Below are 25,426 nucleotides of genomic sequence, written 5' to 3'. Positions count from 1 at the left end.
TATAGTCACAATGAGTAAAAAAGGAGAATATAAAAATAAACAACGGTTTTTACCTCTGTACACTTCACTTCCGTCCACAATGTCTAGTCCTGACTAGGAAAGAGAATACCGGGTGTTCCGATTCTTTAACGATTTTTAAAATTCATTTTAATGAATAAACATTAGGAATATAACTGTAGTAAACAGCAAATATCTAGTAATATATTTAGTACTGCTGCTTAAAACGCACTGTCAAAACGGATAATGTGTATATTTGAGTAACGTTAACTGGTTGTGATTTAAATATTACGGTTTGTAGAAATTTCTGTGTGTTTTATTAAAGCCTGGCTCACACTACAGGATTTTTAAAATCCTAACCGATTATGAAATCTGGCTGCAGCACACACATTAGGAGAGTCTGCACGTCGGACCCGCAATATTTCCGGAACATTGCCGGGTCGCCGTCTGTGTGAAAGCAACCATGTCCCGGAATTTATTACCGAATTGAACCCGGGTCGGGGACCTAGTAACATTGGGGGGTTCGACCCGGGACGAACGCTGTGTGAACAAAAGCCAGATCTAATTCCGTGTCGAAGCGTTATCGCACGGCTGAACCCCTGCTGAAGGAAGATCAACATTTGCGACGAAAACATATGTGCAAACTGTAATGAAGCAGAGATCAGTTAGTTACTCACTTTCCGCGCTGACGCCGAGATCGTTTGCCTGCTTCAGTGAAAGTATAACGTGACTAGCGTTGTCAATTCATACATTACACATCACACGATGATGTCACGTCAGAAGGAGCTCGTCACGTGATCTCACGCAGCAATTCGTCACTGATATTTGTTTACACGTTAGCTAGCGTGCTAGCAGCTTTCTGCACTCACCCAGTGCATTCAAAACTGAGGCGATTTTTACTCCAGCGCTTCTCTTTCTCCTTACGGTTTCGGTGCATTCAAGTTACTTTCTTCGGTGCAAGATGGCAGAGTACTTTCTCTTAATTAATAACACAAAAATACAGCAATGCTCTTAAACTCTTGTTCTAGAAAAATGAAGAACAAAGAAATGTGCATTAGGTATACTTCGTTTTTTTATGTTTTAAATCAATTTATGAAGCCACTGCCAACTTTATTGTTACAAGTTGCATTGTTATATCATAATGCCATCATATTATGCGTCGTGGATTAACTTACTGCGCTGTAAATAGAAAAGCCTGACAATATCACAGCTAAATACCTTTAAGTATTGATTATTGCGCCATGTTAATCACTGACACGCCCACAACTCATACAGATCGGGGCTTAAAGAAACCCCGAGCTCCCCACTGGTATTTAAGATATTGTGGTGGCATTCATGTGCACTTAACTCGTAAATACGATCTATATAAGATGACTTGAACGCACCATTAATCCACTAATGTTAAACCGACTCAATCAATTATTATTATTTGGGAATCCAATTACGCTTATTGTTTCTGATTCATTAATACCTCATTAACTTGCCAATCATTCTAAACTGGTTGCGCTGTAAGTATTTGATTCACTACAAAGAACTGGCTCACAAGAGTCACTTTGTGTACAGCGTTACCGGGGAAACAGCTATTTTACCCATACGGTCTATGATTCTTCCGCTCCAAAAGCGGCACCTAGTGGCAGAGAATGAATTAGCATTTTCGTTTTGACCAACATGAAAAGAACAAAAAGTGGACAGGCAATATGCTAATGTTTCACGTTGTCCATGAAACAGCTTGAGATTCATTTTAAAAACGATTAGTTTCAATAATTCAGAGTCTACTATTTATTTTGAGAATCAATAACTTTATACACGGTGCACTTTCAGATTTAAAACTCTTCAGATGTTTTCATTCACTTAGAACTGCATTAAAGGTAATTTTCAAAAATACATAATATGGGCACTTCCCAATAAGAAATGCTAGTCTCTGTCACAGAACGGTGCAAAACCCGTTCCATTTATTAATTAAAACACACACAGAACAGACTTACCACCCATAATTCTGGAACAGTATTCATGTACAAAAAGAAAAAAAAAAGAAAACTTCTTGCAGAGTTTTAGTTTTTCTCCAGCCTTAGGTCTGTATGATTCCTAGAACATTCCAAGTATGTACTGGATCATGTTGGAACTAAACACCCTATTTTATCAAGGCTGTTGTTCAACATAACCATGTAGGTACTCATTTGTGCTATTACATTTTCCAAACCTCACAAACAACGGGATTTAGGTTTTGAGCAGCCAGTCAAAGTTTCTTCTCATGATTTTCATTTTTAATATGACTCAATCCTAGAGGTGTATCACACATAGGGTGCGATTTCTTGAGAGAGGTAGAGGGTACAGAGATCATCTGAGCTCTCACCTTTTGAAGGTCTTCTTAGAATTCAGACCAAGTAGTCAAGACACACACTCTTCTTTAAGTGGAGACCCACTACCCATAAATCACTAGCTCATTCATTAGCTTTGTGTCAGTGAAGACACACCCAGGAGTGCCAGAGGGGAGCAAAGCACAGTCAAAATACCATTCTCCCATTTCCATGTTAATTACAGAACCCTGAGATGGATGCCTTTTCAACCTCATTGTTCATTTAATGTATGCAAAGCGCATGCAATTGCCACATTAAAACCAAGAGGACAATGTTCAAACAAGCTAGTAAAACAGCAGTTTTGGCATTTGGCTTTGAAATCAATGTCAAGATGTTTTACTGCGGACACCAAGTTAAAACGGCTGAATGCTCTTTAGAGATGAGAAAAGAATGATATTAGCATTTAGAGCGTCACAGCTGCCGGGCTGTTAGCTTGGTACTAGGACTCATTTATGTGGCAAGTGAGCAATATTTGCGCCTCTGATAAACCGAACCATCAGCCCGTTGGAGGTTCTTCAATACGCAGTCAACTGTTTGGTGTAATCTCTGCAATTCCTGACCAATTGCACATAAATGATTTTCTTTTCTCTTCGCAGCTCCAGTCGAACTGGTTTGGATTTGTATATCCTGCCTGTGGAGCATAGGCTTTAGGGAACAGAAGGACCCTTGAGTTTAATCTTTCTCAGGGCAGATCTGGGTCAGTGAAGGCCAACAGAAGGCTGGATCCCATGGGGTCTGTGCAAAACACTCTGCCATTTCTCATCTCCACACCCGCCTCTGAACCTCCAACTGGGCACGGGACCCCGGGTAAGCCCACTCGACTGGATGGCGCGCCACACAGGGGCTTTCATTTTCATTTAGTGTGTTGACGGATGCAGTCGAGAGATGATGACACAGGTGTTGGACATTAATGTCAATTTAGCTGGTAATTTAGAGCCGCAATGCATTACCTTGAAAATCTGTCCCATGTGCTGACTATTCCTGGAAACATTTGGGACTGAAAGAATTTAGAAAAGTCTAACAGAAATTTGGAAACAATGTTGCTGGCATATTTTAGTGTTACTTGCTAAAGTCATTACTATTTGTATTACTTATTGTTAGACATTTGAACAAACCCTTAACATTAAGTATTAAACTTTGGTGCAGAACTAATCCAGTACAATTTTGTGGTACCTCTAATTATGCAGATTGCTGATCAAATGTGTGTGATTACTTTTTGAAAAGATCAGACTTGTAATTTTTATAGAAACCTTTTTCCACCTTACAAAATGACAACAGTCATAAGCAGGGGTTAAATTGGGCTGGGGCCGTCGTACACAGGCTACCCTGGTAAATCAACGGAGGACTTTCCTTCGTGCATTTTCAACATTAGGTTATAGTTTTAAACACTTTCCTTACTTATACAAACTATCGCCTATTATTATTATTATTCAAACTATCGCCTATCGCTGAAAGGAACAGTGTCTTCAAAAAAAGTTTCAGTTGCATTTCAACTTATTTAATAAATTAGCGTTCATGAGCTTTGTTTACAGCTGTTTCTGGGGAAACCATATGTTTGACGTTTCAAAAGCGCCTCCTACTGGCAGAGAATCAAATTGGATTTTCAAGCCTGTCTGCTGTCTCCCCACATCCACCAATATAACGGTTTTAAATTGATATAATTAATTCTTCTTTTCTGTCTCTTTTCTTAAAAAAATGGTTTAAAGGCTGAAATGTTGGGTTTATCATTTTAGATATTTTTTTTTTGTGAAAACCTGTATCTCAACTAATTAAATCATGTTTTTACAGTAATTTTATAGTTTAATACAGTATGTTACCATAGACATCACCCTATAATGCTCATATGGTATTAATTTTTTATTTTAAAAATTTTCAGGTCTTAAAAAGTCCCCCCACAACTCCCAAACCTAACAAATCCCAGTTTAACCCCTGGTAATATGTAAGGACATTTCTGTATCTTACAGTTTCTAATTACAGTTCAACTTTGCAGTTTTTATATATCAAACAGTTAACAGACTTTGTACAGTATCTCACAATTGAAACACTATTTCTCAGTTGAGTCCAATTTTCTTTTGCATTTGCAAATTTACATCCTAATACCAACTGTTTCTCAATTGTAACTTTTTATCTCATAATTGTAACTTAATTTAAAAAAAATCAGACTTTCTCATATTTGCAGTTTTATGTCTCGCAGTTGCAGTTTCTCAAGTTTGTTAATATTTCTTATTTGAAAAATGTATAGCCCACAACTGCATCTTTATCTCTCATATTTGCCACTTTACAATCGAACAATTGTGACTTCATTTCCTCTATTTACGGCTTTACATCATAATTTGCAACTATTTCTCACAATTGCAACTTTATGTCTCATAATTTGGACTCTCTCATGTTTGTTACTAGTGATCATATTGGCAACTTTATATAAGAATTGCAACTTTATTTCTCACAATTGTGACTAATTCTTGTTCTTGCAGCATAGCTCACAGCTGTGACTTTGCAAAATAATGCAGACAAATGTGGGGTGCTCTTCTGTAACAAATGAATGAAAGAAACCGAGCAAGAGAGAAGCAAAACTTGGTACCGTTTTAGTGTGCCCTTGCATGGCAAACTGAGTCAAAGGATTACCAGTAGGCTATAAAAAGATGCCTTTTTGGCCATAGACAAATTCAAGGCTGTAGATTTGAACAGTGTGTTTGTGTGCACACGCATATAAGTGTGTAATGGGGGAGGTGTGTTTTTGTGCCAAGCATATGGCCGTAGGGAGAGAGAGAGAAGGGGACAAGCGATAATCCCTCTGCAGTCATGCCATGGTCACTTGTGTTTTCTGTGAGTGTGTGTGTGTGTCCAGCGGGTGTCTAGGGTTGTCTGATTTGGTTCTGCTGGCTTGTAGTGAGGATTAGCGCTCTGGACGGCTGTACATGTTCTCTTAACAGACCTCTTGTGCTCCCTTAACTACAAGACAGTTGGACACAAATGCAACAAACACAAACATATGTCATAGTGATCCAAGAGGCAGATACTTGTGATTAAAATGTTCATTTATAATAGTTTTTATTAATTTTAAAAAGACAATTAGTAAAAATAGAAGTAATTGAACTGTGGCTTTTTAGTAGTGCAGCAATTCTGAGGAATATCTATAGCGTACGTAAAAAAAATACTGACAGCTAAAACAGTATGTCTACTCAACAAACTACTGTCATACAAAAAAAACAACAACAAAAAAACAATAATCAACAATAAAAATAAAATAAAAAAAGATCTAAAATTTACTAACATTTAGTTCAATTATATTTCAATTCAACTGCAAAATTAACTAATACTTTTCAATGTAAAATAAAAAAAGAATATTAAAAAGAAATGTATAAGAATTATAAAATAATAAAAAAGGTCTTCTAAAATACAAAAACATCTTGTATAATACTTCCTGTGTATTTTAGATAACTCTGTCATATAAAAGCGTATATGATTTTATAAAATCGTATGTGGAAGATTATTAAATAAAAATGGTTTATTTACATTTCTCTGAATGCCAATATGAATGTCCTGTACAATAGTCTTTATTATGGTGTGGTACAACTCAACTGTCCATATGGAAAGTGGCATATAAACTGCACCTACTGTACCTTGCAGCAGTGTGTTCTTCTGTTTAATTGACCCTGTTACTGTACATACCCAAGCTCTTCGAAACTACAAGGAAGGGGGGTTGGCCCTGAGGAACGCAGGGATATGTAGTCCATAAACTACCTCTAGGCATTTTTGCAAATCGATCATCGGTGCGAGGGGGTCTCCAGATGCCCTCTCCAGTGCTCAATGCCTGAGTGTCGGCTAGATGTGGGGGCTCTTCTGGCCTCTCTGGAAGCTTTAAACTGGGCCTCCAACTCCTCCACCCACGCAGTGCTCCAGTCCCACATGGGCAGCGGCTCCACCTCTCCAAAACACTCTCGAGGGGGGAACAGAACACTCAGGGGGGATGCAGGCGGGGAGAAATCTGCAGAAAATGCAGGATCACACACACATCACGAAGGAAATGAAGGGAGATGAATGCATGCGCATGCACATAGGTACAAAATACACACAGAAAAGCAATCTGTTAACAAGTATTAAGACGTACAAGTCAGTGTCACCATTATACCACTGAATGATAACGCACAACGGTGCTGGACTCATCAGTTACAGTGTACTAGTCATTTAACCTGATGCATTCACAGAGATTGAAAGATAGACAGGGAGAGAGTGAAAGGGGGAAACAATCAGCAAATGGAGAGAGGAAAGTCCCTGTAGGTTTCTCTTTTGAAAGCCGTGATTGATTTGCTGAAACTTCAGAGAGGATGGTGGGGGAGCCCAGACAATTTGCAGACAGGCCCTCAAATCCCATTATTTCTCATTGTACCAAAGTAGCGCTGCTATTTTTCACTGTCTCATTGGGAAGCATAATGCTGCAGTGCCTCGTGAATCTAATCTGACAATGAAAGTTCTCATCCCAAATACAGTTCTCCCCTCTAGTTATGCAACGATCCCAAAAAGTACTGGAATAATACTTCAAACAGTCTGAATGTGACTGCATTAGATAGCAAAATATCAAATCAGATAATGCTAGGGCTTTTCTCAGAACTAACCTAATTTCTATGAGCCATTTTGTCTATTATAATGTACTGGTCTCAAGCTGAAGACAGGTGTTGTTTATCAAGCTGACTATGAATATGTTCCATTAAAATTTGACAACCTGAGTGTCCAAAAGCATGGTCTTCATTTATCATTTAAAACCTACCAAATGTCTTTTTTGTGAAACGTTTTGCTTGTGCTGTCTTTCTATAGAATACTGTCAAAGCCACTTGCGTTGATGTCTTGTTATTTAATGCAATGACATTAAAACATTTATAAGTGAGACTAAAGTGTCAAAATACTTTGGTTGCACTGTATAGAGTATTTATCTCTTACATAATCATGAATCATTTCAAAAGAACTTAATTGCAGCACATATTTGCATAATGCTTTTTTGTTGACTATGCAAACGATGCAGAATAATTTTACCGCCCTACTGAGCTGAAAAACTAGTGATTGACAATGATGAACTGAGAAAAGCTGGTGTTCAGTAAAGAAAAGTAAAATGTGATCACAGTTTTTGGCAACAGTTTGTGGCCAGATTTATAAATCACTTACAAGTTTGCAGAAATTTGAAGAACACATTTAAACAAGGTAAATATATCTTAAAATGTACTGTAAGAGTACAACAAACTTAGTCAAATTAGTCAAAATATTTACATGTATTCATTTTTGCAAGGATTTATATTTCATTTAATTTCTGTGGAAATTAGCAGAGCTTTCAGGGGTGGTGAATCTGTGTAGAGCTACTGATAGAACTTTAACTGCGTGAGCAGATTGTTCCACCTTGTGGACATTTCTGGCAACTACATCTGTTCTTGCTGTTAACCATCTTAGAGCTTGAATCATGTGAAGAATATAAATTAAAACAACCTAATTTTACAGAAGATGGAGAGAGTTGTAACTTGCCTGATAAAGTACCACTCATGGATTCGGCTGTCATAGCCAGGACGCGGGCAAAGTTTGCGTCGTTTATGAACGAGCAGTCAGAAGAGCTGATGACACTGGTTCGAGCGCTCGTCACATTGCTTTCAGACACCGAGCCCCAGCCGTTCCACAACGAACCCTCCCATTCGCTGCAACAAGATGAGGGCGTGCTCCTCAGTGTGGCTCTTCTGAGGTCGACAGCCTGAGACTCCTGCTCGTCATCCATCTCTCGGTCGGCAGGCCCACAGATGTACCCAAACGTGGGTGTGGGTGAGAACGGACGTGGCATTGAAGGGGAACTGTTGGGAGACATCACAATTAGCCCTTGTCTTGATACTCCCCTAATGTATATGTTCTCTCAGGACTCTCGGGTGTTCTTTTACCTTTGCCCCTGTGGCTTGGGGCTGATCTCCATGTATTGAGTGTGGCCCTGAGTACTGAGCGTGGTGTCCTGGTAGTCATCAGTGGAGAGACAGAAGGAGGCCGTGGACAGGTGGCTGTAGGTCGGGCTTGGCTGGTCTGGGCTGTGGTGGGTTGGACAGCCTGTAGTAACCATAGAGAGACCCTGGAGCCCAGAGGCAGCACAAACAGACTGCTGAGATCCGATGTCAACTGTCAACTTAGTGGATCTGGTAGACCTGAGGGATCAGATGTATATAAATATGAGCATATTAATAATTATTCACTTCATCAGTTAATAAATTCATACTAGCTAGCACAATACACCTAATATTTCTATAATCTAAGGTGTTTGTATCCATTCCAGCAATCCAGTTTTTCTTTCTCTTGTACCATAATGCATCCAACCTCAGTCTGCACTGCTGGAAGAAGCTTCCTGTTTGTTTCCTACAGCATTTGAAACACTTCCACCCACTTACAGACCTTCTAATATACAGTGTGGGCTATTTCCCATAAATGGGAGGCTAAATCTTCAAAGCATTCTGCTGAATACTGTTGCCCACAGGAAAGAAAAATCACATATGAGATCATGTTCATATCTTTAATTGTTTCTCATTGATAGCTATGAGATAAAATGGATAGAAAGTAGATGCATTTATAGCTTCTCAGAAGTTTCTGCTGAGAGAATGACCTCAGTGATCTCATATTTCGTTTTTAGATTCAGATGTCAAATACTGTGCTCTGATTTCCCTAGATACCTGCAAAACAAATTATTTCCAGAGTAGACCAAATTATTTTGTTTCCTACACTCGTTTTATTGCTCAAACTCTTTAAGCATGTCATTGATTGTCTCATTGTTGCTTCTTTTATTACTCCTGTTTTAGGGGAAACATGGCACAAAGTTGATATTTTTAAGCCACATAACAGCACCACTTTACAGTAAGGTTCAATTAATTTACCTGAACTGAACAGTGATTTTAAACAATTTGAAATGTTAAAATGTATTTAGAAAGTAACATTTAAATGGTAGTTCACCCAAAAAACGATGTCATCATTTACTCATTTTCATGTCATTCCAAATCTGTATGACTTCTTCAAAATAGCTTTTTTTGTGGACTGTAAAAGAAAGAATGTTGGAAAACTGGAGCCCATTGACCTTCATAGGCCTAAAACAAAGCAAAAACCAGAGGCCTTTCCATAAATATCTACCGCTGTGTCCCACAGAAGAAAGCAAGTCATTGAGGTTTGGACGACATGGGCGTAGGTAAAATATAACCAGATTTTAATTTTGGGTAAACTATTCCTTTAACTTAGATTAATAAATGCTGAAAAAATATTGTTCTTTGTTACTTCACGATATCTAATGCCTTACCTAAAGTTAACCAATTGAACCTTAATATAATTAATATTATAATAGTTTTACCGACATGTTGTACTCAGTGGCATAACGCACATCTTAAAGGCAAAGAACGAGATGGGGCCCCTCCCACCAGCAGTGATGTCATGTACAAAAAGTTATTGTGCACCTGCTTTAGGTATAATACTCCGTCTCTTCCATTTACATAGCTAACTGATTTATCAGTCACGAATCTGATGAATTATTGCATTGATGCATTTCATGTAGGCTAATGGCCAACACGTTTCAATTCAGGCCATCCTTAAAAAACTGGTTTGCAGTAACAGTAAAAACTTTTAAAAAAGGGTCGGTAGGTAGGTAGTCTATATATTTTTTTTCAAGTTTCAATGTAAAAAAAAAAAAAGTACAATTTTGGTGATGGTGATTACGTAGGTATGAATTTAAACAAATTAGCATATGGTGACATCACTGACTGGGTCTTCAACCCTTGCCTTCGGACGTATCATTGCAAACCTCATTTTGATGCAGGCTATATAGACCAAAAACAAATTGAAATCTTTGTCAAAAATATGTTTATTGCATGAATTTCAGGTTAGAAGAAAAAAAATTACGTACTGTTATAATGTTTTACTTGCATCCACCGCTAGGTGTCAGTGCAACCTACAAATGAGAGACCGTTTACTTTGCTTTTTTGGGTTGTCACTTTGAAAAAATCCTGTTTGATTTGAGTGACAAGTGGTCATTGAATCGATTGTAAAATCGATTTTGCATGTCTAGAGGCATTTTATACAAAAAAATAACACCAAATATAGGTAAATCCACGGACAACAGGCAGGACGAATGTAAAGATTCAATATATGGGTAAAGACCAATATTTCTGATGATTTATTGGCGTGAAGTTATGTGCACAATGACAAACAGGAGTGCAACATTCTCAAAAAACAATAAGCAGAGTGGACTGCCATAATGCAAAACATTTACTGCAGGCTTCAACATGGCTGTGTTTACGATTAGAAATGTCAACAACGCACTCCGAGAAAAGGCTGTGAAATTTCCTATTTTCGTTTTCGAAACTTGTGTTGGTTGGTCCAATTGATTCGTGCAATAGATTTTCGAAGTTTTAGACTAGACGGGAGAAGGGATGGGAAAAGATCTGGGCAAAGTTTTTCCAGAACTTCGTGCCGAGTTAAAGCGTTGTCGAGCTGTTTTAATAAATTTTTTAGATGTATTATGGTGCCCGAACCCGTATGACTTTGAACAGTGACCGCGAACATTTTGTTTACTGCAAATTGAGTCAGTCGAGTTACGGCAAACAAGAATATTTTTAAGGGGTTGGCTCAAACACTGTCCTAGACTCGCTAACTGTTTTTTTGTGTCCAACAAGTTTCAGTTCAAACACTGTCCCAAGACTGGCTTTTTTTTTTTTTTTTTTATCTGGCCAAAATCTAGAAAAGATGATGCTGGCTATTACTAAGTGCAATTTAGGCTAAGACTCTCTTTTGTAATTTTTGACGCTATGACAAAATTACGCTAACCATCTTTTCTACTCAAACCGGTTTCAGAACAGTAATAATACAGAGAAACGCATGAACAGAAACCGGTAAAAATACAGATTCTGCTCGGAGTGAACCGATATTTTTTTCTCTCTCTCTCTCGTTTTTTAAAGCCTGCTTAAAGCATACGGAGCCCCGCAAATGCATGAAAAAAATAAAATAAATAATTGTGAGCACGAATTTGTTTTCTCGTTTTACTAAATTGTGCGCACGATAGGCCTATTACTAAATCTTAGCCAGAATTTAGTTGAATCAAATCAACAAACAAATTATTGTATCCTGCGCACAATTCACTTAAAAGGAGGGAACAAGTAGCCAAGTTGTGTGGATGATTTAGTAAAACGAGGGAACAAATGATATTGTGTGCACGCTTTACAGTTTTTTTCCCCTCCGTACATGAGGCACTTTAAGCGTAAACATAGGCTATGTATGTATTACTCAAATTAATGTAATAATAACAACTTTACTTATCTTTTTATTATTTGTAAAAAAATTCCACATATACACTCACCTAAAGGATTATTAGGAACACCATACTGAAACTGCCTCATGGAGCGTGCCAATACTGAATGGCTTCAAAAGACGTGCAAGTAAACAATGAATTTTTGTGATGATGCAACAATGACCTGATTAGGCGATTGACAATTCTAACAACTGTCCCAAAACACAAGTGAATGTCTTGCATCGCTGCGTGCAGCAGCTCTTTAGTCAAGTAATACAATTTGTAAGAGCTTATGGAAGTGAATCTTCTGAGGCAATAGAAAAGAAAGCATGTTCCTAGGAGATGTTGATATTCTTAAACACAGCTGTACTAATAAATATAGGAATATTATAACAGGTGATTGAGGTCAAAAGCTTATTGTTGACCAATGTATTTAGAATTGGAATAAATATTAATATACTGTGTTTAAATAAAATAACAGAGGCTATTTTTAAAATGTTTCATGGTCTATCCAGCTAAAAGTGGGCAAGAGAGATTTCATCTGGATAATGATTATTCCTGTGATTTGTTTGCTCAATGGAAAAGGAGTCTATATTACCCACGTATTTTGTAGTTGTGTTTACACAAGAATTTATTTCTTTTTGGGTGGATGTGGTAAATGTAATTAGAAGGAAAACAAATATGAAATAATTTTGATATGTAGGCTATCCAGTTCGATTAAGTTGTGGTTGTTTTAGAAGTTTTTGACAAGTGAAATGTGAGAGAAAAATTGATTTTCCCCATTGGTTATAAAACATTAAGCCCGCTCCACTGCGCTACTTTGCGCTCACTTCTCGCATATTTTGCAGTGTCTCGAAGCACTGCCTTTTAGAATGTCCTGTGATGGGGCCGCAGGGGTGTCCCGTACGCCACTGGTTCAACTGAGCTATATATGAGCAATAAAATCTCTGCAAATTAACATTTTGCTTTGTGTGTAGGTGTGATTCTCACTCGTCCTCTGAGCTAAGGCTGTGGTTGTCCTCCATAGGAAGAGGCGGAGGGCTGGGTAACATGTCCACCAGCTGCAGAGAGGCAGAGTAGTGGAGGATACGCGGAGAACTCAGTGGCTTCACAGGCTTTGATGCACCACCTGAGGGAATGTAGACCAGCTTAGAAGAGCTCTAATAAATAGACTGCGTAATGAGAATAGCATTTTAAACACGAGACACACTGGTGTTCAAACCTGCAGGGTGCTGACTGAATCTTTGCTGATGGTTACTCGGTGCACTGCACACTGCCAGGGCATTAACGGGTATTAACGGGGCACTTTTTACCGCATGCAGCTCTGGAAGTAGATTACAACACGTGTTACTGCTGGATGAAATGAATTTAAATGACTCGCTGAATGAATGAATGTCTCACCACGCTTGTAATTTTTCTCCCATGATTCCTTCAGAACTCCCATGTTGGGCTGGGCAGGGAGGGCACGTTTCCATGGCAACGCCTGCACTTCCCTCACGACGGCAGTTTTGACGATGGGTTCGGTGATCCGAACGGTCTCGGAGCTGTGCAGCTGAGATTTGCCGTGAGGCATTCTGGGACAGCGACCTGGACTATTAAATGTCTTCAGTCCATTGCCGGTTATATCCACATAAAAGGTGCCATAGACACCGCAATTGTCTGGTACAATCGGGACGGCTGATCGCAGGGGGTTGGGGTCCTTTTTAGCCGTAATGGGCAGAGCTGTCAGTAAGGAGGTAAAAAAACAGACTGATTTACATAATGTGCCAAGATGTCAATGGTAATTAGAGCTGATGAGGACTCTGCAGAGTCATGACTTCAGGGGTGACAGGCATTTTTTGAAGGTTTTTATAAGGATGTATCTGTCATCCACAGAGATGACGAGAGGAAAAAAAGAAGTAGATGAGGGCTGGTTATTACTATGTATTTTAACTAAAATTGTGACTGACTTGTCCTCCGGAAGCCAGAGTTCTCTTGACTCGGGGTCCAAAGGCCCGGCTTGGGCTCACTGCTGGAATCTGGCCTCCAGCCTCCAGAGATCCACGGAGAGTCTGGTGCCGCCATTCTAGAAGAGAATTATACAGAGGTGACTCAGTCACTCGTGGAAGCCTATTTCATAAGTATAGTGTTACGGTTACATAAGAAAAAATCATGCTTTGGTAAATTAGTATCATGAGATAAACAGTTAAAATTCTGAGATAAATGAAGCAATAAGGTATATTGACAAATTGGATATTAAGCCGTAATTATGAAATTCAAATAAAAGGTAGCCCTTTATTTTACAGTCCTGTTCCTCATGTACATACTATGTACTTATTATAGTAATTACAATAACTAGGTACTAACCCTGAACCTACCCCTAAACCTAACCCTACCCCATGTAGTTACCTTGTGTTACCAGAACTTTCTTAGATAAATACACTGTAAGTACACTATAAGTACATGTTGGTACACGTACGTGCCACCAAATAAAATATAAGAAGACTTTATCTCTTAATTGCAATGTAGTATGTCATAATTTTAATCTCATAATTTAGATTTATCAAAACATGTCTTTTTTCTCACGTGGAGTACAGAAATGAGTTTCTATAGAAATCATCACTTCCTTTCTTATTTTTTTTTACCTGTGTTTGATGATGAGATCTTCACTGTCCAGTCTATATAAGCCTACAAACGAAAGAGACAATTATAATTGTATGACTTTTTGTGTATGTATATATATATATATATATATATATATATATATATATATATATATATATATATATATTAAAAAAAAGTAAATCGATACTTTATTGTAGCTTACCTGAATGTTTGCCTCCCAGGTTGGTGGTTCTGGCATGTCTCCTGTACAAAAACACGGCGGTTATCATCAGAACACACCACAGGAGGGTGCCAACGCTGCCAATGAACACCGGCTCTTTAATCACAGCAAGGAAATGAGACATACTGAGTATGCCTGTCTGATACGGTGCCGCCTCCTGCCTCAACTCTGGGAAAAAGAGAGCAACAGGTAACATATTGAGTAGATTACGCTTTACAATTATTATTTTATACCTGTTTTGTTAGCTTACCTATGAGCAGTTTGTATGGGTCGCTTTGTACCCCCACTCCTGCCCCATTAACGGCAGCAACCGTGACCCAGAACAGTTTTCCAGGCTTCAGTGTGCTGATCTCAATACTGTGTGTCCCACTGTCCACCGTCCAGTTAAAAGAATTCTGTTCCTCTGACTCCACACACCACACCTGTCAGAAACAACAGCATTGTTAAATCAACCAGGCTGCTACATATACTAAAAATATATGTATTTATTTTTTAATGTGATTTTAGGTCAACATGATATTGATAATTTCACAATGATACCCTGTAATGGTGCAGCAGTCTCCGCTAATGCAAAGAATAAACCTATGCATCAGTTTTGTGGTCAGAAACTGAATTTTGGACTAATAAAACCATAGTGACTCTAATTGCTCTCTGAAGTGTTGTAGCAAACAGTCTGTCTGAAACGGTTGATTTTGGCAGGGTCATGTCATTTTTATGTGATCAGAGCGTCTGAGGGTGAAAATATGAATTATTTAACTGCTTCCAGGCTTCCTTTGATTAAACATGAATTTTAATTGAATTAAATTTTTGGAACTAGAAAAAAATCTCTTAAGAGTTTCTCCATATCTACTGGAGAGAAAGCCTCTCAGGGTATTATTAGCATTGTTTCACAATGATTGTCTTTACTCTAGTTCTACCTGATATCCCTGGATGATTCCATTGTGAGCATCGTGAGGTGGAGGCTCCCAGCTGAGGTGCACCGTGTCATTACGGTCAGTGGGCATTGTTAGGGACACATCCTGAGGTGGCGCGCTGGGGACTGAGGACAAGGCACATGGTTATAGTTAGCAGCTTGGTTTTAATAGTCAAATAATAATGGTTTAGGGTTAGTAAATTTTCAGATGTTTCCGTATGAAGTCTCTTATGCTCACCAGGGCTGCATTTATTTGATAAAAAATACAATAAAGATTAATATTGAGAAATATTTTTACAAGTTATTTCTGTGATGGCAAAGCTGAGTTTTCAGCATTAATACTTCAGTCTTCAGTTTCACATGAACTTACTGATCTTTTGAATGTACAAAAGAGTATAACTATTAGAAATAACATACGAGGTAACTACAATAATATCAACACCAAACCCCCCCCAAATTTTTATTTTATTTTATTTTTGTATGATTACTATACTTCTGTTATTATTTTATTTTTATATTTTCTGTTTGATTTATTTTATAGTTATAGTAATAGTTTTGGTAATTTAGTACATGTATTTATTTTTTGTAATTTCTTTTTCATTATTATTATTTTTTTAAATATGCCTATATGGTTTTTGTTCATTTGTATTTATTAGTTTGAGTTGATTTAGTTTTAGTTATTTTAGCACTTCATATTAAACGAAAGGTTGTTAGTTTAAATTTATTTTATTTAAGGTTTTGTTTAAAAAAGTTAACAAATGTTCTTTATGTTTTAGTTAATAATAATAAACCTTGACTAAAGTATTTTGGAGTACCATGCGAATACCCTGGTATATGGTAATCATTAATAAAGCAGCATGTTATTACCATATTTGAACATGATACCACTAGGTGATGCAACTGACGATTAATTTGATAATTGATTAGTTGGCCGATTTATTTATTTATTGATAAACTGATTCATTTTTTTTTTTTTTTTTACATTTCTTGATTTTAATGTTATTGCCAAAAATGTGTTATTTCACATTCTGTCCAATGTCCTTCAAACTAATTTGCCAACTTAATGCTATCAAAACATACAGTGCTTAAAAATTTATTAGACAGCCTGTCATAATATTTTAGGAATCTGTCCAAAAAAAAAAAAACGAAATCTGAAAAGGTTATTGTCATTTATTGGGCAAATAACAAACCGAAACAACTAATTAGTATTTATTCACATAATGACGAAATGGCCTCCTTTGCCTTTGATGACACCTTGCATTCTTATTGGCGTTGTTTATGTACAGTACTTTTTAACTAATTGGCAATCTGAATAAAAAAAGCACTATAAAGCACTTGGACTATTTTTTTCTGCTTTTCTTGCATAGATAATATCAATAATTATATTATAGCACTAGAAATAGCCCACTACTGTTACTAAAGAGCCTACGCATATTCCATCAGCGTGCCTTTCAGTAAAGATTTCTGAAACTTAACGCAGACTGTTATGCAAAAACAAAAAGGCTCGCGTGAATTTGTGACATTTACAGATAAGGATATGACTGTTACCTGAAAGATTTTTGCACTTTGGACACGCACACGTACCTGTCAAAGCACCTGATAGACAAGCTATTTGGCTGATGCATCAGCTTGAAGCTTAAAATATAGATTTATCATGTTTTGGGCAGCTTGGATCACATACTTTTCCTGCAGGAGCTCATTGTGTTTCCTCCACCGTTTTTAAATGCATTTTGTCCATAGAAATGTGTTATTCAGGGCTGTTTGATGCGACCGGCTGCAGTTGGACGTGCACAGTGGGCAGACCCAACTAAACGATAATGAGAATCGCTGTCGATGATTTCAATTATCAATAATAATCGATTTTATCTATTAGTTGTTGCAGCCCTAGATACCACCACAGTCCTTTTTTGTAAAGAATGTTCTAGTTTCTCACCTATCTCTGGCACTCGTAAGTGTCTGGTGTTGCTTTCCCTGCCATAAAGGCTGCCGCCGTAGGGTCGGACTTTGAACTCATACTTGTAGCCTCTCTTCAGAGGTCCCACATGTGTGTGAAGGCCAGGCTGAGGAACCCTTTGAGCTGTCCAGTCTGAGCTGGCCGGCAGAAGAGAGCGATACAGCACCTCAAATCCTTCAAGATAATGAAGCTGTGACACTGCAGACGACTGCAACTAAAAAACAGAAAGACAACAGAAGAGAAAACACTAATGACATGATCCTGCCTTGAAATGAAAATACGATTATTTAAAGTGCGGTGCATGAACTGCATTACCCTCCACATGACGTGAGACATGTTGGAGGCGCTACTCATAACGGTGACGTTCTCCAGGCTCACGCGTAAGGCAGACAGCTCCTTGTGTAGGTCTCTCAGTCTGGTGCTTCCTACGTCTGGAACATATATTAGCCAGACATCACTTATCGCAACAAATGGCATGCTGGGAAGAGGTTTAAGTGCTGCTACTTGACTGATTGCATGCATTCTTACCCTCTACAAGAAGCTGTGCGCTGGCCACAGACGCCCCAAGCTTATTTTCCGCAGTGCAGGTGTACCTGCCCATGTCCTGAGCCGTCACATAGTGGATTTGCAGACTGTGGTCGGGGTTGATTAAATATCTGGCAAATGCATTTGTAGTATAAGAATAGGAATGGGAATTGTAAGGAATTTCACACTCATTATGCATCTGGTGTTTTTAACTGGTGGTCTGCGGACCCCTGAAGGTTCTTTCATGTACTGCAGGGGGACTAGATTACTATATAGTGAATGGTTATATATTATTAAAACATGATCTGACCTGCCATTGGGTAGAGGTCCTTTTTCTCGGCTCCACTCTACAGAAGGCATGGGGTCTCCATCGGCCTCGCAGAAAAACTGTGCAGATGCTCCAAGCTGCACTGAAACATCCTCTGGTTTCCGCAGTAACACCGGCTTAGCTGTGGAAGAAAGACAGATGTATGAGTCTCCATGGTTTCCTAAGTTATTCATACTCTTTTAGAGCAACGATAGAGTCTCACCTAATACAGACAGCCGAGCCGCTCTGCTCTCTCTCACTCCGACTATGTTTGAGGCTATACAGCTGTAAACTCCAGAGTCATTCTTCTGGGCTGGAGCAATGATCAGTTTACCATTCAGTTCCTATACATGCAAATACGCAGCAATTTAGTGTCATCCAGGCACACAAAACACTGTTCAGAGTCCTAAGGCACAGGTCTAGCTGTGTGATACACTTTGTGTGTCACGCTGCCCTCTACAGACATACACAGGGAAGAGTTCTCAAGAAAAAAACCTTAGCTAACAAATTGAACCCACTAAATAGGAAAATAATGTCAGATTAGAGTATGTTTTGCACTCACAGTGTAATGTTCATTACTGCTGTTGATTAGGATCCCGTCTTTCCTCCAGGTCACGTTGGGCTCAGGATGTCCTACAGGTGGACTGCAGTTCATCACAGCCACCTCGCCAACCGCCACCTCCACGTCACTGGGCTGCACACGGAACTCTTCTCGCAGAGCTGACAATCACACATGTGGCCAGAATAAGTGTATATATAATATAGTTACTACTGTTCAAAGGTTTGTGGTCAGTAAGGGTTTTTTAAAGAACTTAACTTCAGCAAGGGTGCAGTAAATAGATCAAAAGTGACGGTGAAGATATTTATATACAGAAAATTAAGCAGCACAACTGTGTTCAACATCAGTGATAATAAGAAACATTCTTGATAACCAAATCAGCATATTACAATGATCTGACAATGAAGACTGCAGTAATAACTGCTGAAAATTCAGCTTTGCCATCACAGGAATAAAAAAGAAAACAGTTATTTTGAATGGTATTACTATTTCACAGTTGTACTGTTTGTACTGTATTTCTATCAAATAAATGCTGCCTTCATGAGCTTAAGTCTTCAAAGCCACTGAATAAAACCATACCAACCCCTATTGTAAAGGGGTCGCTGATCAAAAATGTAATATAAATGCTAACAATCTGTTGATACATTTCAGAGAACAAATGTCAATTTTTTTTCTCATTAACTCCCTTTTGCTTTAGTTATCAAGGCTTATAGTCAAATGTCTTGACATAGCTTGTTGGTGTCTAAAATTATCTAGCAGTGAACAGATGTAAACAAAAAGCAAATTCATTGTGTGCAACAATTGATTTAATGTCTCAATCTGGTCCTTTTTCCAATCCAGTGGAATGCAGAGTAAACGAGCCAGCTGAGGAATCTGTTTGGGCTACAAACACAGCATGCTGGCAGTGCTCAATTAGTGCTCTGTTTGTTTCAGGCTGGAAGGCAAACTTTGACATCTGATCTCTAGTAATCTCATGAACCATCTTAATAAGCTTCCTCTCGCCCTCTTGTTCCTTCAGTGGGTCTTGATGGGTCACTCATTGTTATTGAGGTCTGTCAGCCTCAAACAGGTGAGTTTACGTGGGAACTGACCTTTAAGATTGTTTTGGACCCTATTGACTTTCATTGTATGGACAATGTTGTTCAAAATATGTTCTTTTATGATCCACAGAAGAAAGGTTGGGTCTGAACAACATTAGGATAAATATTGACAGAAAGGTCACTTTTTCTGGTGAGCTATCCCTTTCAATATTAAAAAGCATCACACTTTGTCATGACTCATGATTCAAACCTGCTATATGAAGGGAGGCATTTCTGCTCGTCGCGACCCCAGCGCTGTTGCGAGCCACACAGGCATACACCGCTTCATGGGACTGACTCTTTCGACCGGGGACGACATTGAAGAAGAACAAACTTCCTTCTGGCAAAACGATAGGCTGTGACTGCGCATCCATCTTGTCTGTGTCAAGAGGTTGGCCATTTCTGAGCCACTGGATAATGGGCTCAGGGTTGCCCTCTGCCCTGCAGGACAGTGTGGCCGGACTGCCCACCCGGACCACCACATCAGAGGGATGGTGGACGATACGCGGGAGGCCGCTATCTGAAACAGGCCTGGAACCTGAAGAGACAAAAAAGGAAGAATCAAGCAACAGTGACTTCCACTAAACAAATACATTTTAAAATTCCAACCCGGAGAGGTCATTGAATTCTTTTGTTTAGGATGGCTAGATGACCCCGTGATGAGTAAGGGAAACACATTTCCTGTACGGCAAGGAAACAGAGTCAGAGCAGGAGGCTGTTTTTCCCACTATGATAGGAACAAAGGCCCAGCACTCACAAAGTCATAGACCAACAGGACATCCGTCACCTGTGCACAAAGTGCAGGAATGGCCCTCTGCTATTATTGGCCCACTTACAATGTCCTACAATGTCTCTTTGTACTCTCACGCCAAAACATGCCAATCACATGAGCACGAGAGGGTGTCCTTGAAACAAAAAAAGCATTTGGGTTGGTCTTACAACAACTCCTTGTTGTCTGTCGGATTTGGGGGCCCTTTAATTAATAATAAACATAATGTTAAAAAACTGAAATAAACTACGTCTTTAGAGGAGGCAATTCAGGGTGAAAGTGCACAATAGAGAATCTGAGCGCTACATTCTTGGCAAAAATGTGTTCTACTATTAAAAGTTTCTATTGTCTCTGATGGGGCAGCTTCCTGAAAGAGAGGAAATCAAGAGTCTCACAGTCCTGCTATGTCATTTTCACTGTAGAGGAATTTGGGGGAAATGCTGGAAGTTTGCAAAAAAAAAAAACAGTGCTACACTTCCCACAGTATATTGTGACATTCTACATGGGGTTTTGAAAGGCTTGTTGTTTTAACGAAAATAATAATAATAATAATAAATGTTGTGTAATTTTCTTTATTAGATTATAAAAAGGTCTATGTCCTTCTGAGAGAGCATCTGGAAACAGCCGAAAATCGAGCATGTAGCCTAAATAAAACTTTAAGATTTGACGTTTACATGTATTGTATACTTTTAACATATATAACGAAATTAGTAATTATAGACGGAAATGTCACCTTTCTTATGAAAAGACGGGGATTAAAGGTAGAGTAACATTTCACGTACTGTTTGCGTAATTAACATTATACATCCATTTATATTTAAGGGAGCATTATACAGTATATCGTCATTTAAATAAATCCAAGATCATTTAGACCTCAAAAATTAAATATCCACTTTGGTTATTATCTTCATAATCTCAATAATATAGAAATAATTGAATCAAATTTCTCAGTTATGGTTCCAAAACTAGTAGCCTAAATAAAACTTAACGGTTCTAGATATTAATAGTGTAGGATACAATTTATAACAAAAATACATGTATCCGTATCTGTCTAGAAATAACCTTTAGAAAAAAAAAGTATTTTATGGATTGAAATAACTTTTTTGTTAATTAAAAATAAATAAATAAATTGTCTTTCTGAGTTACAGGGTTTCTTCACCTCTTACTTGGCGACAGTTCCATACTGGAACAAAACAGTTAATTAGGCTTTACTTTGTACTTACCTTCAATATTATAAATAATCCCCAAAACCCAAAAGAGCTTGACAAAGTATCTCGTCATTTTACGTGTCACGTCGAACTCAATCTACGGAGATAAACAACCGCATCGCTGTTCTGTCAGATTATCTGCGTTACAAATCCGCATCGAAAATGAATATTTTTAAAGGTTATATAACGGAATGGCATTTCAGTTGAGCTCTACAGGTATCACGGTCACGTCTCTGTCGTTTCAGTCAGTACTAATGTTGAACAGAGCGCCATCCGGATCGAGACCCGCCCCGGTGACTGACTGACTGACCGGAGCAGCAGGAGCTGATGACTGATGGCATGAAGACTGGAGTGGAGTTACACCTCCGATGATTGACGAGCCTGCGCTAACTAATTACTCCAACAAGTGCTGAGGTAAACTACACATGTGTGACTTAAAGTTTCCTGAAGTCGTGCTTTTGCCCTCTGTTTATGTTTTGGTTTGAATTCAAGACGACATAGTTTAAACAATGGGACATACTTTGGGCCAGATTGTGTATGTTACACTTATACATAGGCTACTGTAGGGAGGAGAAAGGAGTGTTTTTTCTTCTTCTATGGCCTACTATATCCACCCCCTTTTTTTAACAACTTGTATATCACATAATTTCACCTTTAGTTGAGTTAGTAATTTAATGTGTGATCTGAAGACCTCTATCTAATGTTTGTGATGACAGCATACAGGAACAGGAAAGCATTAGACCTCACAGTCAAGAAAAATTCCTTTCTAAGCTGCACAAATTGCTTTAAATATGTGAATACAAACTGATGTGAACCATATGAGTCATTAAAAAATCTGAATGAACCAGAATTTTAAATAAGCGAATATTGACATGAACCAGATCTCTTCAACTGATTGACTTTTTTCATTAAATCACAAAATTGTGCTGTATATTGAATCATATGTTTCTTAAATAATACAACCAAAGGATCAGAAAAGAAGAGCAAACAAATGGTGAAAGTTAAGCACGGCTGCTAATGCAGAGTTGAAACAACACTGAGGAGCAACACTTGCTAATTCCAGTTACTATTAAGTCTGCGTATACGGTCGCTGAGGGGCCGAGATGGAGAGAGGAGAAAACAGAAAGTGAAAAGAAAAGTCTAGGAGAGAAAAGCAGAGGCGGCGGCAGTTCATTTTCTCGAAAGGCACATATAAATAAAGTGCTGTTTAGAGAACTGTCCATTGTGTGGCCTAAAAGAGCAGGCCACACTGATGGACACGTATATTGATCCAGAGAGCAGTGCCTTGATGGCCTGTGGATCACCAGCTTTCAACGACTAACAAAAGATGTTGAGGGACTATGGGTCTGCATACCACAACACACAATTAAAGTAGCACCGCAAAAGAACTCCAGGCTTCTCAGCACGTTTTACCCATAAATAAGTCTCTTTGACTTCCTTAATGTCTGAGATTGAATGTAACATTAATATTAATTTTTTTTATATTGACCAAACCTGACTTAATAAAGGAATAAAGCATGTTTTTAGTAAGTAACAAGTGGTCAAGAATTTTATGTTGGAAATAAAACTTCATAGTACCCTGCTGAAACACAAAATGAAATATGTATTTATATATCATGTTATAAAAATATAATTGAATCCAGTTGGGTGGATTTTTTTTTTATTACAAATAAATAAAACAGGAATAAATAAATAAAAACTGTACTAAGAATATCAAAGGAATGGGAAATAAGTTTAACAGCAACTTTTTCCCTTTTAATCATCTCCCTAGTTTCCAAAAGCCAGTTACTAAAAGGTCAAATATATCATAAAATACACCAACAAAAGTTTTTTAAACAATAAACCTTCAAATAGTCATGCAAACGGAATGGTACCGTCACACTTAATTAATAAATTCTTCACATGTAAATTAAATCAAGAGTGTCCACAAGTGAAAATCACGAAGTGAAAAACACTTTATCAAGTTATCACTGTCTTTCTGATTTCATGCTTTGGACCCCATGCTGATACGCCTGAAATCAGCTGCTGAAGCCATTAGGTTAATAAAAAATAATAATAAAATCACCATTCGGTCCTGCATAAAAATGACAAAATATAATAATAATTCTGTCCAGGTTTATAGATCATTTATTTCAGTGCTTATTCTTCATCAAAAAGTGAACTAATAGGTAAATGTTATTTATATTATTCATTTTCTTAACAGTGCTATATTCCCCCCAAAAATCAATTAGTTTTACCTTTCCTGCGATGGGCCCTGTCCCTGTGTGTCGCCCGCTGGTGCGCCAGGTGGTGACGAAGGTGCCCTCTCTCTGATCTCTGTTCTACCTGCTCCTCAGGTGGGCATGCACACTGGCATTGGCACTGGCGTGCCGCCTCGGTCCAGGTATACAGCCATGCCACCCACAGCAGCCATGCTGACAGCTGCATCTTCAACTTAAAGCTCCTCTCCTCTGGCTCTGCACCTTCCACTTCACCATCCAAAATGCGGTTCAGACTGATCCACCCTTCTCCCCACAGTCCTTGTGGTGCTAAATTATCAGGAGATTGTTATAAAGAATGTTTTTTTCTTTATATTCCACAAATGCTTTGTATTTACTTTCCCTCCCTCTTTTATTTAGCGCTCCCTCCGCTCTCTCCCTCCTCTTTCTCGCCTCGCTTTTCTCTTTTGGGAAAGAAGTTGGCGGAAACAATGATTGAAAAACAAGTTTCAGGCCCCATGCTGGGAGCACGGGAGAGGAGGAGAGGGACGGGGACTGTCTCCTCCAACAACATCTGTGTCATTCGTTCTGCACGTCCCAAAGACGGAAAACAAGGCCCGGGAGCGAACGGGGAGGGGACGGAAGGGGATCTCCCATACCGAAAGGGATCAGTTCCATTAATCAAGTGTCTGCTAGTCGACTGATCAAATCCTTCAGAATGACAAAATCTCTCGCTCCTTAAAACATCAAACGGCTAAAAACGCATTGCCTGACTGCTATTGGGCCATACCACAAAAGAAGAAGTAGACACCCTTCATTTCTGCATCAAGCTACTCTCTCAAAAGCATGAGAGAGGGAGTGTTTTCAAACAAAACTGACCCTCTCCAAGGGCTTTGGCTGCTTGTCGGCCATGAAAGGGACGGCTTTTGTCTGGGGGGGTGGATTCGCACTTTCTCAACACAATTTCTATTTTATGCAGAGAGGAGAGGTGAGCGGACCGAATCACTTACGCAACTGGAACGCTCTCATTTGTCGAAGTGAAGACGTTTCGCTCGAAGTGGCGATCATTTCGATTTTCACACTTAAACATTTCAATTATCAGACAACAGAAACCTAGTTGAATTTGATTACTGAGCAGCAAAGAGGACGAGGAAAGACACGGGCCTTTTCTCTTCCTTTCTTCTTTTTTGGTTCACGTACGTTCACAGATTTTTCACCGCTCAAGGAGCAAATAGCAAAAAGGGAGAAATTTGTACCTTTCTGCGTGCACAGTATGTGTCCCACTCATCACAGAGGTTGAATCAAATGGGACAGAGAAAGCAATTTGTCTCATGCAGTCTGGTCTTGTGTTCCACTCACAAGCCCTGCTGCTTCAGCACAGAAGAAACATGCTGAGTTAACAGACCTGACCTGATCGGGCTTTAATTCTACCAAACTCCTAATTCATTTAAGACTG

The 25,426-nt window shown here is 38.6% G+C and overlaps 2 protein-coding genes across 3 annotated transcripts in view; one reads left to right on the top strand and one right to left on the bottom strand.

Moving 5' to 3' along the window:
• Positions 1 to 5,388: 5,388 nt before the first annotated feature.
• Positions 5,389 to 24,236, bottom strand: robo4 (roundabout, axon guidance receptor, homolog 4 (Drosophila)). Of its 2 annotated transcripts, none has more exons than XM_052567342.1 (19): positions 24,010 to 24,236; positions 20,007 to 20,333; positions 18,720 to 18,877; positions 18,381 to 18,501; positions 18,161 to 18,299; positions 17,854 to 17,981; positions 17,641 to 17,756; positions 17,305 to 17,539; positions 15,376 to 15,497; positions 14,709 to 14,880; positions 14,441 to 14,626; positions 14,259 to 14,301; positions 13,584 to 13,699; positions 13,036 to 13,356; positions 12,857 to 12,958; positions 12,625 to 12,763; positions 8,267 to 8,521; positions 7,866 to 8,182; positions 5,389 to 6,342 (listed from the first exon to the last, which is right to left on the bottom strand). In XM_052567342.1, exons 1-19 carry the CDS (start codon positions 24,197 to 24,199, stop codon positions 6,122 to 6,124), a joined length of 3,408 nt encoding a protein of 1,135 aa, XP_052423302.1. In that variant the 5' UTR covers positions 24,200 to 24,236; the 3' UTR covers positions 5,389 to 6,121. The 2 variants fall into 2 exon arrangements, with proteins under 2 accessions (XP_052423302.1, XP_052423303.1); XM_052567343.1 differs by lacking the exon at positions 24,010 to 24,236 and adding an exon at positions 21,788 to 22,047.
• Positions 22,052 to 25,426, top strand: part of LOC127966405 (homeobox protein PKNOX2) — an 86,126-nt gene continuing 82,751 nt past the window's right edge. Inside the window, exon 1 of the mRNA XM_052567345.1 lies at positions 22,052 to 22,186. The gene's annotated coding sequence lies outside the window, so the exon portion shown is untranslated. The remainder of the gene's footprint in view (positions 22,187 to 25,426) is intronic.

This window comes from Carassius gibelio, chromosome B10 (assembly GCF_023724105.1).
Source record: "Carassius gibelio isolate Cgi1373 ecotype wild population from Czech Republic chromosome B10, carGib1.2-hapl.c, whole genome shotgun sequence".
NCBI lineage: Eukaryota > Metazoa > Chordata > Actinopteri > Cypriniformes > Cyprinidae > Carassius > Carassius gibelio.
Note: the sequence above shows the minus strand (reverse complement) of the source record. Positions and strands in the feature narration are given on the sequence as shown.